Genomic DNA, 14329 nt, shown 5'->3' with positions numbered 1-14329 from the left:
ATATGCGATTAAAATGCGATTAATTTCAATTAATTAATTACAAAGCCTCTGATTAATTCGATTAATTTTTTTAATCGAGTCCCGGCCCTAATTTTTACTTTTTGTAGTGGATGGATAAAAATATGAGTAACAATATCTTGATAATGTAACATTTAGTTTAAATTAGTTTGCTTTTTTTTATCAAATAAAACGTAAGGGTCAGTCCCTCCTCGCCTCCATTGCCATTACATTTTTATACAGTCTCTGAGTTGACAATTTATTAATCTTAACAATGTAACAGCCCAAGCCATTTTTATACTGTGCCCCTGTGTCTTATCCTACAGCTCCTCTGATGATGAAGATAAAGAGGATGAGCGGGTGGACAGCAATGACCCAGAGGAGATGTTCCAGAACATTCAGTACCAGAAAGAGATCATTGCCAACATTCGGACCAGACCGTGGCCAATGAGACGCAAGCTTAAAGTCCTAAAGTACCCCACTGTTTGTTTGTTCCCTCTGTAACTGTGGAGTGCTGGTTTACCCAGCCCCTCCACACACACACACACACATACAGATGCAAGCACGCACACACACACACGCACACACACACACACACACACACACACACACACACTGTATAGTTGAGAAAGGCTACTTTTCCTGATGAAAGTGCTCTGCAAATAAATATGTCACTGACTTTACAGTGAGTGTGTCAAAACCTCAGCAGCTCCCCCACCAAACCCTCAGGAGGTGTGTGTGCACAATGACACCCTGATTGGTTTTCTATATGGTTAGGTTGAGAAGCCATTATGGTTAAGAAATACATTAAAAAAAGAAAATGTCCTGTCTCACCTTTAAAGGTCCACTGTGTAAGATTGAGGGAGTCTATATGCAAAAACCCAATACAATATTCATAATTAGGTTTTCATTCTTCTGTAATAACCTTAAACTAAGAGTAACTGTGTTTTTGTTACCTTAGAATGAGCCTTTATATCTATAGAGTGAGGTCCTTAATAATTACTACGGCCACTAGAGGTTGGCCCCTAACAAGAAACGTCAATATGGGTTGTAATAAGCTGTTTTCACAACTAAATGGTCATTTTCTGATAAGGACGGGATACAGAAAACATAATCTGCGTTACTTTTCTATCCAACATATTTGATGTTGTATATGAGTAATACAAGAAGGAAATGTTGAGTTTTGCAACTTTGATGATTTTTGATTGATTGTGTAAATAATGACTGATTCCTCCTTTCTTCTCTCTATTTTACTTCTTTTTCCTACTTATAGTTATGCTTTTATAGGTTGATTTCCTGTCATATGTAGCCATTTGCTATGGTTTACCTTCTTCCCATTTACCACAAACAGCTCTGTGGCTAAACACAAACCTATCGCTGATGACATTCTTCTCTGACCTTGTGGAGCCCCACATTTTAAAAGAAGCTTATTCCTGTGTTATGATCAGACACAAAACTGTGTAGGCAGTGTTGTAATAGCCAGCTAAATGTCATTAGACTAGCAGATAGGGAACAGGCTGAGAGAGGGAGAACCCAAGTAGATAGAGAGCTTCTAAGATGTGCTGAGTATGTGCCATGGATAACAGGTTTTATATGGGCAGTTTGTTATTACCGCAGAGGTTTTATTACCATCATCAGGGATGGGATGCAAGCCTGCGTTTTTACACCCTCTTTAATCTCAGGCTGAATGTCTGCGATTACTCCCGCTGCAATAACAGCTTGTATTTCACGTCACAAATCAGGGATTTTCAGACTAATTCGAGTAAGTGTTTTTGTAATTTTGAATCAAATCTCAATTCTCAGCCTAACTTATGGCATGACATCACAGAATTAATCCATGTATATTCCATTATGGTAAAGTAAAGTAAAATCTACAGTTATCCACTGGAGAATGTTATGCGCATTAAGTCTCTTCGCTGACATACATGGCTCATAGCTCTCTGAATTGTCCCTGGTGCTGTGACAGGATATGCTGGTTTCACTCTCTTATAGACTGTAAAGCTCCACAGTCCCTTCAGACAGTTTATTTTAAAGTGATCAGTCTGCTTTGACTGCTTTGCATTTAATTTATATGTACATATATATATATATATATATATATATATATATATATATATATATATATACATATATATATATATATATATGTATATATTGTATATATATATATATAGATATATATATGTATATATATATATATATATAATATATATATGTATGATATATATATATAATATATATGTTTATGTATATATATATATTACTGTATATATATATATATGTTATACATATAGATATTATATATATAGTTTATTATATATATATATGGTATGATTATATATATATATTATATATGTTTATATATATATATGTAGTATAGATATATAATATATATATCTATAATATATATATATATATATATATATATATATATATATATGTATGCATATATATATATGTATATATAATACAAACCTTCTCGTTCAGTGTTTTTTCTTTATTTTTATTATTTTCTTCATTGTAGATTCTCACTGAAGACATCAAAACTATGGTTGAACACATATGGAATTATGTAGTAAACCAAAAAGTGTTGAATAAGCCAGAATATGTTTTATATTTTATATTTTTCAAAGAAGACACCCTTTTGTGTTGATGACTGCTTTACACACACTTGGCATTCTCTCAATCAGATGAGGTGGTCTCCTGGAACGGTTATTTTCATTTAACAGGTGTGCCTTGTCAAGAGTTAATTTGTGGAACTTCTTGCCTTCCTAATGTGTTTGAGACCATCAGTTTTGGTGTGCAGAGGTAGGATTGGTACACAGTTCAATAAAATGAGTAGCACTATTCGACTACTGTTCTACTCCATATGATGGCAAGAACCACTCAGCTAAATAAAAAGAAACGACAGTCCATTTAACTTAAAGGGATGTTCCAGCATAAATTTAATCCATGGTCTAACACACCGTGACACCGAGTAAGACTCCCCCTCGAGAGATCAAGTTTTCCGACCACTAGCATATGTAGTTTTAGCAACCTCAGAAAAGACGGCAAGATAACAATACACTGCAGTCTATGCCTCCACCAGAAAAACACCATCAAAAAGCCACTCATAGCCACAAATAATGCTCAGAACAGCACCAAACTTCAGCAACAGTACAAATAGGGTCCCAGCACATAGTTCGAGGCATCAAACATCTGCTCGCTTTGCTGGATTTCACACAACTCACCACTCTCCTGCAGCACCTTGCTTGTTGTGGGAAAGCCCTGACGAGTCGATTACCAAGTGCATTACCGAGTGCAGCTCAAAGATGAAAATGTATGATTATTACTCAATGGAAATGCAATCAAAGTTCAGTTGTGTCTTGTCTACCAGTTTATAACAGTTATTATCAAGAGCTGACAGGGAAAAGAGCGGAATCGAGCATTTCTAACTGCACTCGGTAATTGAGGGGGGGGGGGTCTTACTCGGTGGAACGTTGTGTTAGACCATCGATTAAATTTACGCCGGAATATCCCTTTAAGACATGAAGGTCAGTCAATCTGGAAAATACCAAGAACTTTGAAAGTATCCTCAAATGCAGTCACGAAAACCATCAAACACATGATGAAACTGGCTCTCATGAGTACCTCATGAGTAGAAAAGGAAGACCAAGAGTTACCTCTGCTGCAGAGGATTGATTCATTACATTTACCAGACACAGAAACTGCAAATTAACAGCACCTCAGATTAGAGCCCAGATGAATGCCACACAGAGTTCTAGTAGCAGACACATCTCTACATCAAATGTTCAGAGGAGACTGCGCGAATCAGGCCTTTATGGTCAAATTGCTGCAAAGAAGCTACTACTGAGGAAGAACAACAAGCAGAATATATTTGTTTAGCCCAGGAAACACAATGAATGAACATTAGACCAGTGGAAATCTGTGCTTTGGTCTGATGAGTCCAAATTTGAGATCTTTGGTTCCACCCGTTGTGTCTTTGTGCGACGCAGAAAAGGTGAACGGATGGTCTCTACATGCATGGTTCCCACCATGAAGCATGGTGGAGGAGGTGTGATGGTGTAGGGCTGCTTTGCTGGGGACACTGTTGGGGATTTATTCGAAATTTAAGGCACACTGAACCAGGGTCGCTATTTTGAAGAATCTAAAATATAAAACATATTCTGCTGTGTTTAACACTTTTTTGTTAACTGCATAATTCCATGTGTTCCTTCACAGTTTTGATGTCTTCAGTATTGATCTACATTGTAGAAAATGCTAAAAAATAAAGAAAGACCATTGAATGAGAAGGTGTGTCCAAACTTTTGACTGGTAGTGTACAATGATTTTTTTTCGCCTAAAAATGTATGGAATTATATAATTATTCATATCTTAAAGGAGAACTTCGGTCGATTTAAACATGCAGCTTCATTGCTCAAGCTACCCTTGACTTGCCAGTACCGAAGACGTGAACACATTTGGTCCAACCATTACAGAGCTCCGTGAATGGAGACTTAGCATTGACAGCTAACAGCATGGGGTCAGAACTTTACACTGTGTTTTAAGCATCTTAACATGCTCCACATCTCACACCAAATGTTATGCAACAACAGCAGACACCTTAGCACACAGCACTGTAGCGTGTATGACTCAAACTGAATAAAAAAGTAGTTAAAACAGTGTGTTTGTGCAAGGAGCAACTTACCTGTTTGTTGACATCCGTGTCTTCCGGTAGCTATACCAAACTAGTCAATCCGTCGAGCGTGCACTTACTCCCTCACCGGCGGAAACGGAAACGTAATCCAGCATTTTCGTGTTTATGTTCATAATGTACATGTCCATGTTACAGCCTGTCATGAGCCATGAGCCTTACAATAGCCTGTTAAGCCTGTTAAGTGCACACTCGATGGATATGCTAGTTTGGTCTAGCTACCGGAACACACGGATGTCAACAAACAGGTAAGTAGCTCCTTGCACAAACACACTGTTTTAACTACTTTTTTATTCATTTTGAGTCATACACGCTACAGTGCTGTGTGCTAAGGTGTCTGCTGATGTTGCATAACATTCGGTGTGAGATGTGGAGCATGTTAAGATGTTTAAAACACAGTGTAAAGTTCTGACCCCATGCTGTTAGCTGCCAATGCTAAGTCTCCGTTCACGGAGCTCTGTAATGGTTGGACCAAATGTGTTTGCGTCTTCGGTACTGGCAAGCCAAGGGTAGCTTGAGCAATAAAGCTGCATGTTTAAATCGACCGAAGTTCTCCTTTAAAGGCTTTTTTTCTGATTCTGACTCTGGGCCAGAATCTCCAGTATACCTCAGACTGTGCAATTACACTCTGACCACCAATCATCAATCAATTCAATCATCTTTAATTGTTTTCTATTAAAAGAATCACAGTACTCATGGGCCAAAAGTACTCATCATCAAAAAAGTAATAGAAGTGTACATGTGAAGATAGCATGTGAGTAAATGTACTTGTGAGCATCCATCTGTGTGTGTTGGTTTCCCAGGCAGGCCAGAGAGATTGTTCTGAAGTATGAGGGCCGACTGACCAGAACCCGAGGATACCAGACCGCAGGAGCTGATGTATGTTCACACCAACCATCCACTGTCACAGCAGTTCTCTTTGACATGCAGTAACCCTAGTGATGGGAATAACGGCGTTAAAATAAACTGTGTTACTAACGGCGTTATTCTTTTCAGTAACGGGTAATCTAACAAATTACTCTTTCAATTGTTACAATGCCGTTACCGTTACCATTACTGACAATTAAATGTGGCACGTTATAAACTGAAGCTACTCATTGAAACTGTTGTCATCTGACTCGGCTCTCAGCCACCGGAGGGAGGAGGGAGGGGCGAGACAACCGCATAAGTGATGATGATTGGCTAAAGTAGAGTAAGAGTTCGTAAGGCAATCAGAGGCAGTGCCACACGCGCACACAGCAGCCTCACATGTCCCAGAGCAAAGTGTTTGTCCACGTCCGTTGTAAGCAACTCTAATCTAATGAAGCATTTCTCAGCGGCACACTCTTCTACAAAACTAGTGGCCAAAAACACCGTTGTTGACATCGTTGATGAAGGCCAGGTGTGGCTTACATGAGCTCCGCTAACGAAGAAGGATACAGAGCTGTCCAAGCAGTTAAAGCTGAATTTTTGTGCTCCAGCTTCACAAAAACTTGTGACACAGACTAAACTGAATGCAATGATAGGCAGATATGTTGTTGAGAACATGCTCCCATTACCAACAGTTGACTCAGACTCCTTCAGTGCCCTCATTGGCAAAATACCGGGGAGACCCGCTAAGAAAAAAAATCCAAATTCATTATATATACATATTTAAACTTAAAAAAAAAGAAAAAAAACTCAGTTACAAACTCAGTTACTCAAGTAACTAGTAACTATAACTAATTAACACTAAGTAACACTGAGCCCAGCTTTAAATGCACCTTTGTAGAGAACAGAAAATGGTTTGATTTAACATTTTGACTTGTGCAATACATTGTATTGCCAAAAGTATTCACTCACCTGCCTTGACTCGCAGATGGAGTTAAATTACATCCCATTCTTAATCCATAGGGTTTAATATGACGGCAGCTTTAACTATCTGGGAAGGCTTTCCACAAGGTTTAGTGTTTATGGGAATTTTTGACCATTCTTTCAGAAGTGCATTTGTGAGTTCACACACTGATGTTGGACAGGAAGGCCTGGATCTCAGTCTCCACTCTAATTCATCCCAAAGATGTTCTATTGGGTTGAGTTAAATCCACACCAAACTCTCTCATTCATGTCTTTATGGAAGTCATGTTGGAACAGGAAGGTGCCATCCCCAAACTGTTCCCACAAAGTTGGGAGCATTGAATTGTCCAACATCTCTTGGTATGCTGAAGCAATCAGAGTTCCTTTCACAGGAACTAAGGGGCCAAGCTCAGCTCCTGAAGAACAACCCCACACCATAATCCCCCCTCCACCAAACAATACACTTGGCACAATGCAGTCAGACGAGTACCGTTCTCCTGGCAACCGCCAAACCCAGACTCAGATTGCCAGATGGAGAAGCGCGATTCGTCACTCCTGACAACTTGTCTCCATTGCGCTAGAGTCCAGTGGTGGCGTGCTTTACACCACTGCATCCGACGCTTTGCATTGCACCTGCTGATGTATGGCTTGGATGCAGCTGCTCGGCCATGGAAACCCATTCTGTGAAGCTCTCTACGCACTGTTCTTGAGCTAATCTGAAGGCCACATGAAGTTTGGAGGTCTGTAGCGATTGACTCAGCAGAAAGTTGGCGCCCTCTGCGCACTATGCGCCTATGCATCCGCTGACCCCGCTCTGTCATTTTATGTGGCCTACCACTTCGTGGCTGAGTTGCTGTCGTTCCCAATCGCTTCCACTTTGTTATAATACCACTGACAGTTGACTGTGGAATATTTAGGAGTGAGGACATTTTAGGACTGGACTTGTTGCACAGGTGGCATCCTATCACAGTACCACGCTGGAATTCACTGAGCTCCTAAGAGCGACCCATTCTTTCACAAATGTTTGTAGAAACAGTCTGCATGCCTACCTGCTTGCTTTTATACACCTGTGGCCATGGAAGTGATTGCAACACCTGATTTCAATTATTTGGATGGGTGAGTGAATACTTTTGGAAATATAGTGTATGTTGCGTACAAGGGTGCTTTTTGACTTTAACCACCACTGATTGAAATATAGGAATACTAGTAAATCAGAGGGTGAATAGTAAGTACTTCCTTCAGTCCAGTGAGTTGAAATATACAAAAAGATTCCTTTCTGGAGATCCATTAAAGGGCAACCACCAATTAACATATTATAGTGTGGTTATTGCTTGGAGAGTACCACTAAAATACAGTGTAAAGCCTGTTGTGGCTCCAGAGGAAGTTGCATGTCATCTGATAAATGTCCTCTAGTGATGTCACTTAATGGCTAAGTTACGTTGTGCTTTAAGATATCACCTTTTTGTATTCCATGCATACTTCTTCTTTTTAAAACCTGCTGCCTACATTACCCACAATGTACATAGCACAGAGTGCAGTGCACAATGCACTCAGTGGCATCACTGGGGACAATTTATTAGATTACGTGCAGCTTCCCCTGGAGCCACAGAGACTTTAAAATAACTTTTTTCCAAATAGCAGTAGTGCTTACCAAGACCTGTAAACACACTTTAATGTAAAGTTAAAGGAGTTACCCTTTAAGCATGGTGGAAATGCCCCTTTAAGGGTGGGCCAAGACACAAGGGTTAAGGGTTAATTTCAAGGTGATGTCTTTAATATAACTCTTTTGCCCTATTGAACTGTAGCACTAGATTATTGACAGTAAAATGTAATAAAAACAACCCAGCTTCCCAGAACGCCACAGATTGAAGTTGATTGTGCCACAGAAATGTGAAATTAAAACAAGTAAAAATCACTCTGCTCTGGCTGAGTTGACATCCTCTTTCCTCTGGTGTGTCACTGTGAGCAGATTCAGTGAAATATGTGCTTTATACTGTACAGCCACTGCTCCATTTATTCTGTGTGCTGCATAGAGCTGCTTTGTGTTATTTCACTGCACTGCAGAAACTTAATGATCAGAGCCAGAATAATAAAACATGGTGGATTTCCTTTTCCTTCCAACACAGCGTTGCTCCTCCTGCAAGCTGAACACACATATACTGTAGATTACTACATCTGCTTTATCTGTCTGTCTGTACTTCATACACACATAAACAGAGAGGAAGACAGGCAGAGAGAATGAGAGCTATGCAGCCGTGGCATAGCAGCATGAGTGAATTTATAGCCCTGTTGTTATAGCTCAGTTTAATTAAAATGTTCAGGCTGCTCAGGCTCCATTAGAATAAATTGACTTTTAGTGAGCAGCCTGATGATAAGTTATTAATTCTACAGTTTGGCTCCTGGTTAATTGAAAATCAGAATCATTGGTTCAGCTGACCTTAAATTGATTAATAATAATCCTGATTTTATTTTTCATCACATCATCACTTACATTGTTTCAGCTGCAACAGAGTTACATTGTGAATAATGCAAACTCCACAAGACCTACAGTTTGTAAAGAATGTAATAACATGAAGATACCATTTTAGACCAAACACTGGCCTCTCTAAAACTAAAGCATGGTTGTTTGCTCAAACCTTCAACACATCTATGATTTACATTTACTTCATCAGACCTCTTCTCTTTGGGCATTCTGATGACAGTTATGTCTCAACAGCAAAGGCAGAAGTGGTGTTTATTGCTGCAACATTGCAAAAGAAACAGTCAATGTTAGTTTCTTTTAACCATAACCAGAAGACTAACCTTAACAGCACAGTCTTTGTACAGTCAGTCAATGTTATTTTTGTGTGCACCTTGAGATGTAATACTACTGGAGTGACTAGCAAAGCCGTTGTGTTATAACAGTGTTTGTATAGTTACAAAAGCAACTCTCAGAGGTGAATTTTACCTAGAACCCTCACTAAATGGTCAGATATATCCACAGTCAGTACATTATGATTCCTGCCTGCTGTGGCAGTGTGTGTCTGTCAGAGTGACTCAGAGGTTTCTCAATGTTTCTCCTCTTGCAGCTGGTGAAGAAACTTTCCCGTGTGCTTTACAACATCATGGTTCTGTTCATCCCCTGGGAAGTGAGGATCAAGAAAATCGAAAGTGAGTCGTCTGTTTCCTCAGGAGAATTACTTCAAGTAATTATATTACTGGATAACGCCCAATATGCTATCATTCATTTAGTTTTATGTCTGTCCTGTCATATCTGAGGATGTAGTGGAGGGCACCTGCCCCACTCTACTCTCAGTTAACCGACAATTAACATACCTTATCCTAAATGCATTTTGTTCTGGACACATTACAAACTGTAGCATGATGGCCTCATTCATATGGGGTGAGACCTTGTCGGGTCACAGAAAGATACATTAAAGTGCCATGAAAATTGTTTATATATATACATATATATACATATATATATAATTTATATAACTTAATATTGGTTATGTACAGATGTATAACTGTGTGTGCGTAAGGTGCATGCTTAATGTCTTAGTCAAATTCTGTCTTGTTAGGTCACTTTGGGTCAGGTGTGGCGTCCTACTTTATCTTCCTCCGCTGGTTGTTTGGGATCAACATTGTCCTGACCATCATGACTGGAGCCTTCATCGTCCTGCCAGAGGTCAGCAAGTCTCTGACACTGTTTAATACACAAGTATGCTTATCATATGTGAATCATGTGTGAATAGTTGCCTAAACAGTGATTTATCATTGTGTGGTTGGTGATTACTTTAAAGAGTAATCACAGTTAAGGTTTTTTTTTAAATTAGTTTCTATATATCACACACATCAGTATAAAAACAACAACTACCTGACAGTATTAAGATGGTGTGACTCAATTATTATTATTATCAGATATAATCAGAAAGTGCCTGCGACCCTCACGGATAAAGCGGCAGATAATGAGATGAGATGAGATAATCAGAAAGTGCCCTATAGCATTGCTTGGTGCTTGGTGGATATTGTGAAATAATATGAGTATGGAATTATTAATAATAATGAGCATGATCAAATTACCTCTACATTAAGTACGACACAGAATCTGGTCTGATTAAGAGATGGTTGGTAAGTTTGGACCCAAAAGTGGACATCAAAACCAGAGAAAAGGTAGGCAGGAAAAGGAACTAAGAGTGAGCTTTAATGACCAAAGGTTGAAAATCCAAAAACTAAATAATCAAAACCAATAATTGCAAAATGGCAAGATACAAAGTAGAAACACAAAAAGCTAAAGCAAAGTACAAAAGACAAGTAAAACAAAGGTGATTGACATGGGAGGACAAAACAGGACGAACTGACACAGACATGAGGGAGCACACAGACTATACACAATTTCTATACTACTATAGTATAATGCTATACTAATTACAAACAAGACACAGGTGGACACAGAGAAAGGGCAGGAAATCAAACAATGAGAGGAAATGAAAATTACCAAATATGTAATTACGACACATGAGGGTAAAACTTTAAGATAAAACAGGAAACCACGGAAGCAACACAGTCAAAGTACGTAGAGATATGAATTTGAAAATGACAAATTGTTTGTTTGGATAAAAAATAATTTATTGTTATTTAATTGGCCGCTTGTTGAATTTATACTCTGAACAAATAGGTACATGTCACCAGAGTAACTGCTCACTGCTGCTAACTGTATTCTATGCATATATGACTGCCGTTAACCTTTCAGCTCTGTTAGCCATGCAGCTTGTCAGACGAGCAGAGGAGTACAGGGGTGCTAGCACAAGAGTGTTGGAGAGAAAGAGGTTTTCAGGCCCAGGGCACGTTAACTTCATTAGAAAAGGACATTGCATCAAAACTGTTATTTTTCCACATTGTGTTAATATTATTATTATTATTATTATTATTATTATTATTGTTATAATTATTATTATTATTATTATTATTATTATTATTTTATTTCAACTATAATGTCTAACATATTACACCTTTAAATAAGTAAATCCTCCTTAGGGTCTCTTACATGTTCAGGACAATTTTCAATTTCAAAATAAACAATTGGTGAGGTTTATAATTCACGTACGAAGAATCACAAAGAATCTGAAATGTAGCTCAGAGGGCTAAATTTCAAATAAACTTCAATAAAATCACCATCGTGTGAAATGCTCTCATTTCGTTTTTTGTAGATTCAATCCCCAGATACTCTGTTGTCTTCTTCTCCTTTGTCAGTGTGCTGTTCATACAGCATGTTATATTCTCACAGAGCTTGTAGCTTGAAGCTGGTAGCTGGTGATTCTCCAGCAGCTGCAGCTCAACCAGTAGTAGCACCTAACTGTAGACGAACAAAAGAAGAAAATGCTGCAGGATTTATGTTTTTCAGTGACCTGCAGACATAAGCAATTTCCCCAGACATGACTTATCCTATAATTCCCAACGGCTGACGTTATTTCTCCTTGTATGTCTCCTAATTCTCTCTACCCCTCTGTCGTGTGCTGGGACAAACCTCCCACTGTCTCCCCTCACACATCCCATCTATGTTTTTCTGCCTCTGCTTAATGAGTTTTATCATCCAACATGAAACACTTCACTTTTAATTTCTTGAGTCTCCCTACTTTTTTAGGGCAACACAAAACTGTAGAAGTGAGAGGCAGGAGTTCTACATCACTATTTCATTTCATTGAATAACTGTGTGTCTATATCAGACAAAAACTGTCAAATATGGTTTTATTTATATTAATATAAGCAAAGGTCAAAAAAGGACACATTTTTAAGTTCAAGTGTCAATGCCCTCTAGTGGCTTTAGTAATTATTACTCTTGTCTGACAAGTGCAAAGGAGAGATGTTATGTCCGCAGAGCTCCCTCTGAACTTTTTGTTTAGGTCGGAGTGGATGGTTGGGTAGATGAAACATCAGTCTTTCACACAAGACATTTTCTGTCCTGTGTGAAAAGACTAATCATAACCAAGTGTTTACTACTCTAACCAAACTTTCCCTAAACCTCTAAACCTAACTAATTAACACTGTGTATCATCTGTGTTTAATCTATACACAAAAATGCAAAAACAACAGTTAATCTTTTCAGGAGAAATTACCATACGTACCGTGGCTGTTTCATCCTTCTGCCCAGCAAGTACAAGTTCAAGCTCTTTATTATTATATGCACATCAATTGTTTAATCTGTGCTCTGATAGAAATCTAAAAAAATTAAATAGGAAGTAAAGTACAGGTCTCATGTTGTAATAGTCAGGTGTGTTTATTTATAATGTAAACAGGTTGTGTGGTATGTAACTGTTCTGTGAAGCACACAGTCAGTTAGGTAATTCAACACAACTGCAAGAATAAATGTTGGTAGTGTTCGTTTCTGCAAATCACCGATATGTTGAAAGGTAACATTTCTTTCAGCTCAGTTTTCATGCTGTGACAGTGCTGTGACTATGGTCTGGTTAGGGTGAGGAGATAACTGTTTTTTTCATGATGGCTGGAAACTGTCCCGAGGCAGGCTTCTAGCCCAGTTTAACTCCAGCACCACCCCCTCCCAACTCCTGACATAAAAGTCAGCTCATAGACATGTGTACATGATATATATTACATTAATGTCAATATGGTACACATGACACAAATGTCACCATATAAATGGTTTTCTAAATATGTTAACTGCCAACATTTTATTCTGGTAACTTAGCTGGGTGTTTTTAGGTGTTGGTAGCTCTTGTTTTCCTGAGACTTATTCAATAACATGATTTTTTTATCACCAGAAGTACCTGCTGTGGTCCTCTTTCTCTTCATGTATATACAGTGGATGAACGTTTTTTATGTATCCGCATCATAATGTATTGACTTGGTGTGTGTTTGTGTGTACTAGCTGCTGGCGGGAGCTCCGTTTGGAACAACAAGAAGTAAAACTATCCCCAAGGAGCATCTGGCTTCAGCCCAGGACTTGGACACCATCTGGTCTCTTGGGGCAAGCCTCTTTTTCTTTTTACTGCTCCGTCAATAGCACATCACTAACAGACACAATGGGCCATTATTCAGACATTACTTTACTGCCTCCCTGACCTCTAATCCAAGGCACTACCACTCCATGCTTAAAGAAAATTAACCTGTGAGCAAACACTCTGAAGGAGCCAATTTGGATTCACTGAGGACATTGAAACACCTTTTCTTTATTAATAGCAGTTTATCAGTCACACACAGGTGCCAAATATCACACAAGAATAGCTCCTGTTCTAATAATGAACATTAAAGTAACATTTTCTAATCATTTGTAATTTGTAGAATTTGTAGAATTTCATCACAGAGAAACTGTTGATATTTTCTCCATAACATATGATATGGTTTCACTGAAATCAGTAATAGTTGGTGCTGTGTGGCGTACTGCTGTACAGTTTTAACCCGCTGTGACCCTAACCTCGCACTGAAGATACATAGTTTAGAAACAAGTGATAGGGAGGCAGAAGAAGACAGACAACATTCACCCTGATACAAGTCACTGGAACATTAAGATGATCTAAAGCTGTTCTTTTAAGGTAAGATAGTTGATGTTCTTTACATAATATCTATTAGGGTTGTCACGATTCTACATCCCCCTGATTCAATTAGACTTTTGAGGTCACAGTTCATTTGATTATCAATTTAAAATTGTTTTCAGCACTGATGGCATTATTGATGAGTTGCACATGAGCTCACCATGACGTCCTGTCGACATACACCTTCCGTGCCCTACAAAGCGATGTAGATCACAGTGTTTAGGATGTGCACCTGAATGCACCATGAAGTTCTTTGGATGTTAAGGCTCTGGCAAAGACAGAGAGCAGAGGAGACAAG

At 38.6% G+C, this 14329-nt stretch overlaps 1 protein-coding gene across 1 annotated transcript in view; it reads left to right on the top strand.

The window, feature by feature from the left end:
* The window catches only part of tmc3 (transmembrane channel like 3), a 52784-nt gene that overhangs the window by 6275 nt on the left and 32180 nt on the right, over positions 1 to 14329 (top strand). The window contains exons 2-6 of the mRNA XM_030413638.1: positions 324 to 470; positions 5494 to 5569; positions 9571 to 9652; positions 10063 to 10169; positions 13368 to 13466. Coding sequence (XP_030269498.1) covers positions 324 to 470; positions 5494 to 5569; positions 9571 to 9652; positions 10063 to 10169; positions 13368 to 13466 — 511 coding nt within the window. The remainder of the gene's footprint in view (positions 1 to 323; positions 471 to 5493; positions 5570 to 9570; positions 9653 to 10062; positions 10170 to 13367; positions 13467 to 14329) is intronic.

This window comes from Sparus aurata, chromosome 4 (assembly GCF_900880675.1).
Source record: "Sparus aurata chromosome 4, fSpaAur1.1, whole genome shotgun sequence".
NCBI lineage: Eukaryota > Metazoa > Chordata > Actinopteri > Spariformes > Sparidae > Sparus > Sparus aurata.
Note: the sequence above shows the minus strand (reverse complement) of the source record. Positions and strands in the feature narration are given on the sequence as shown.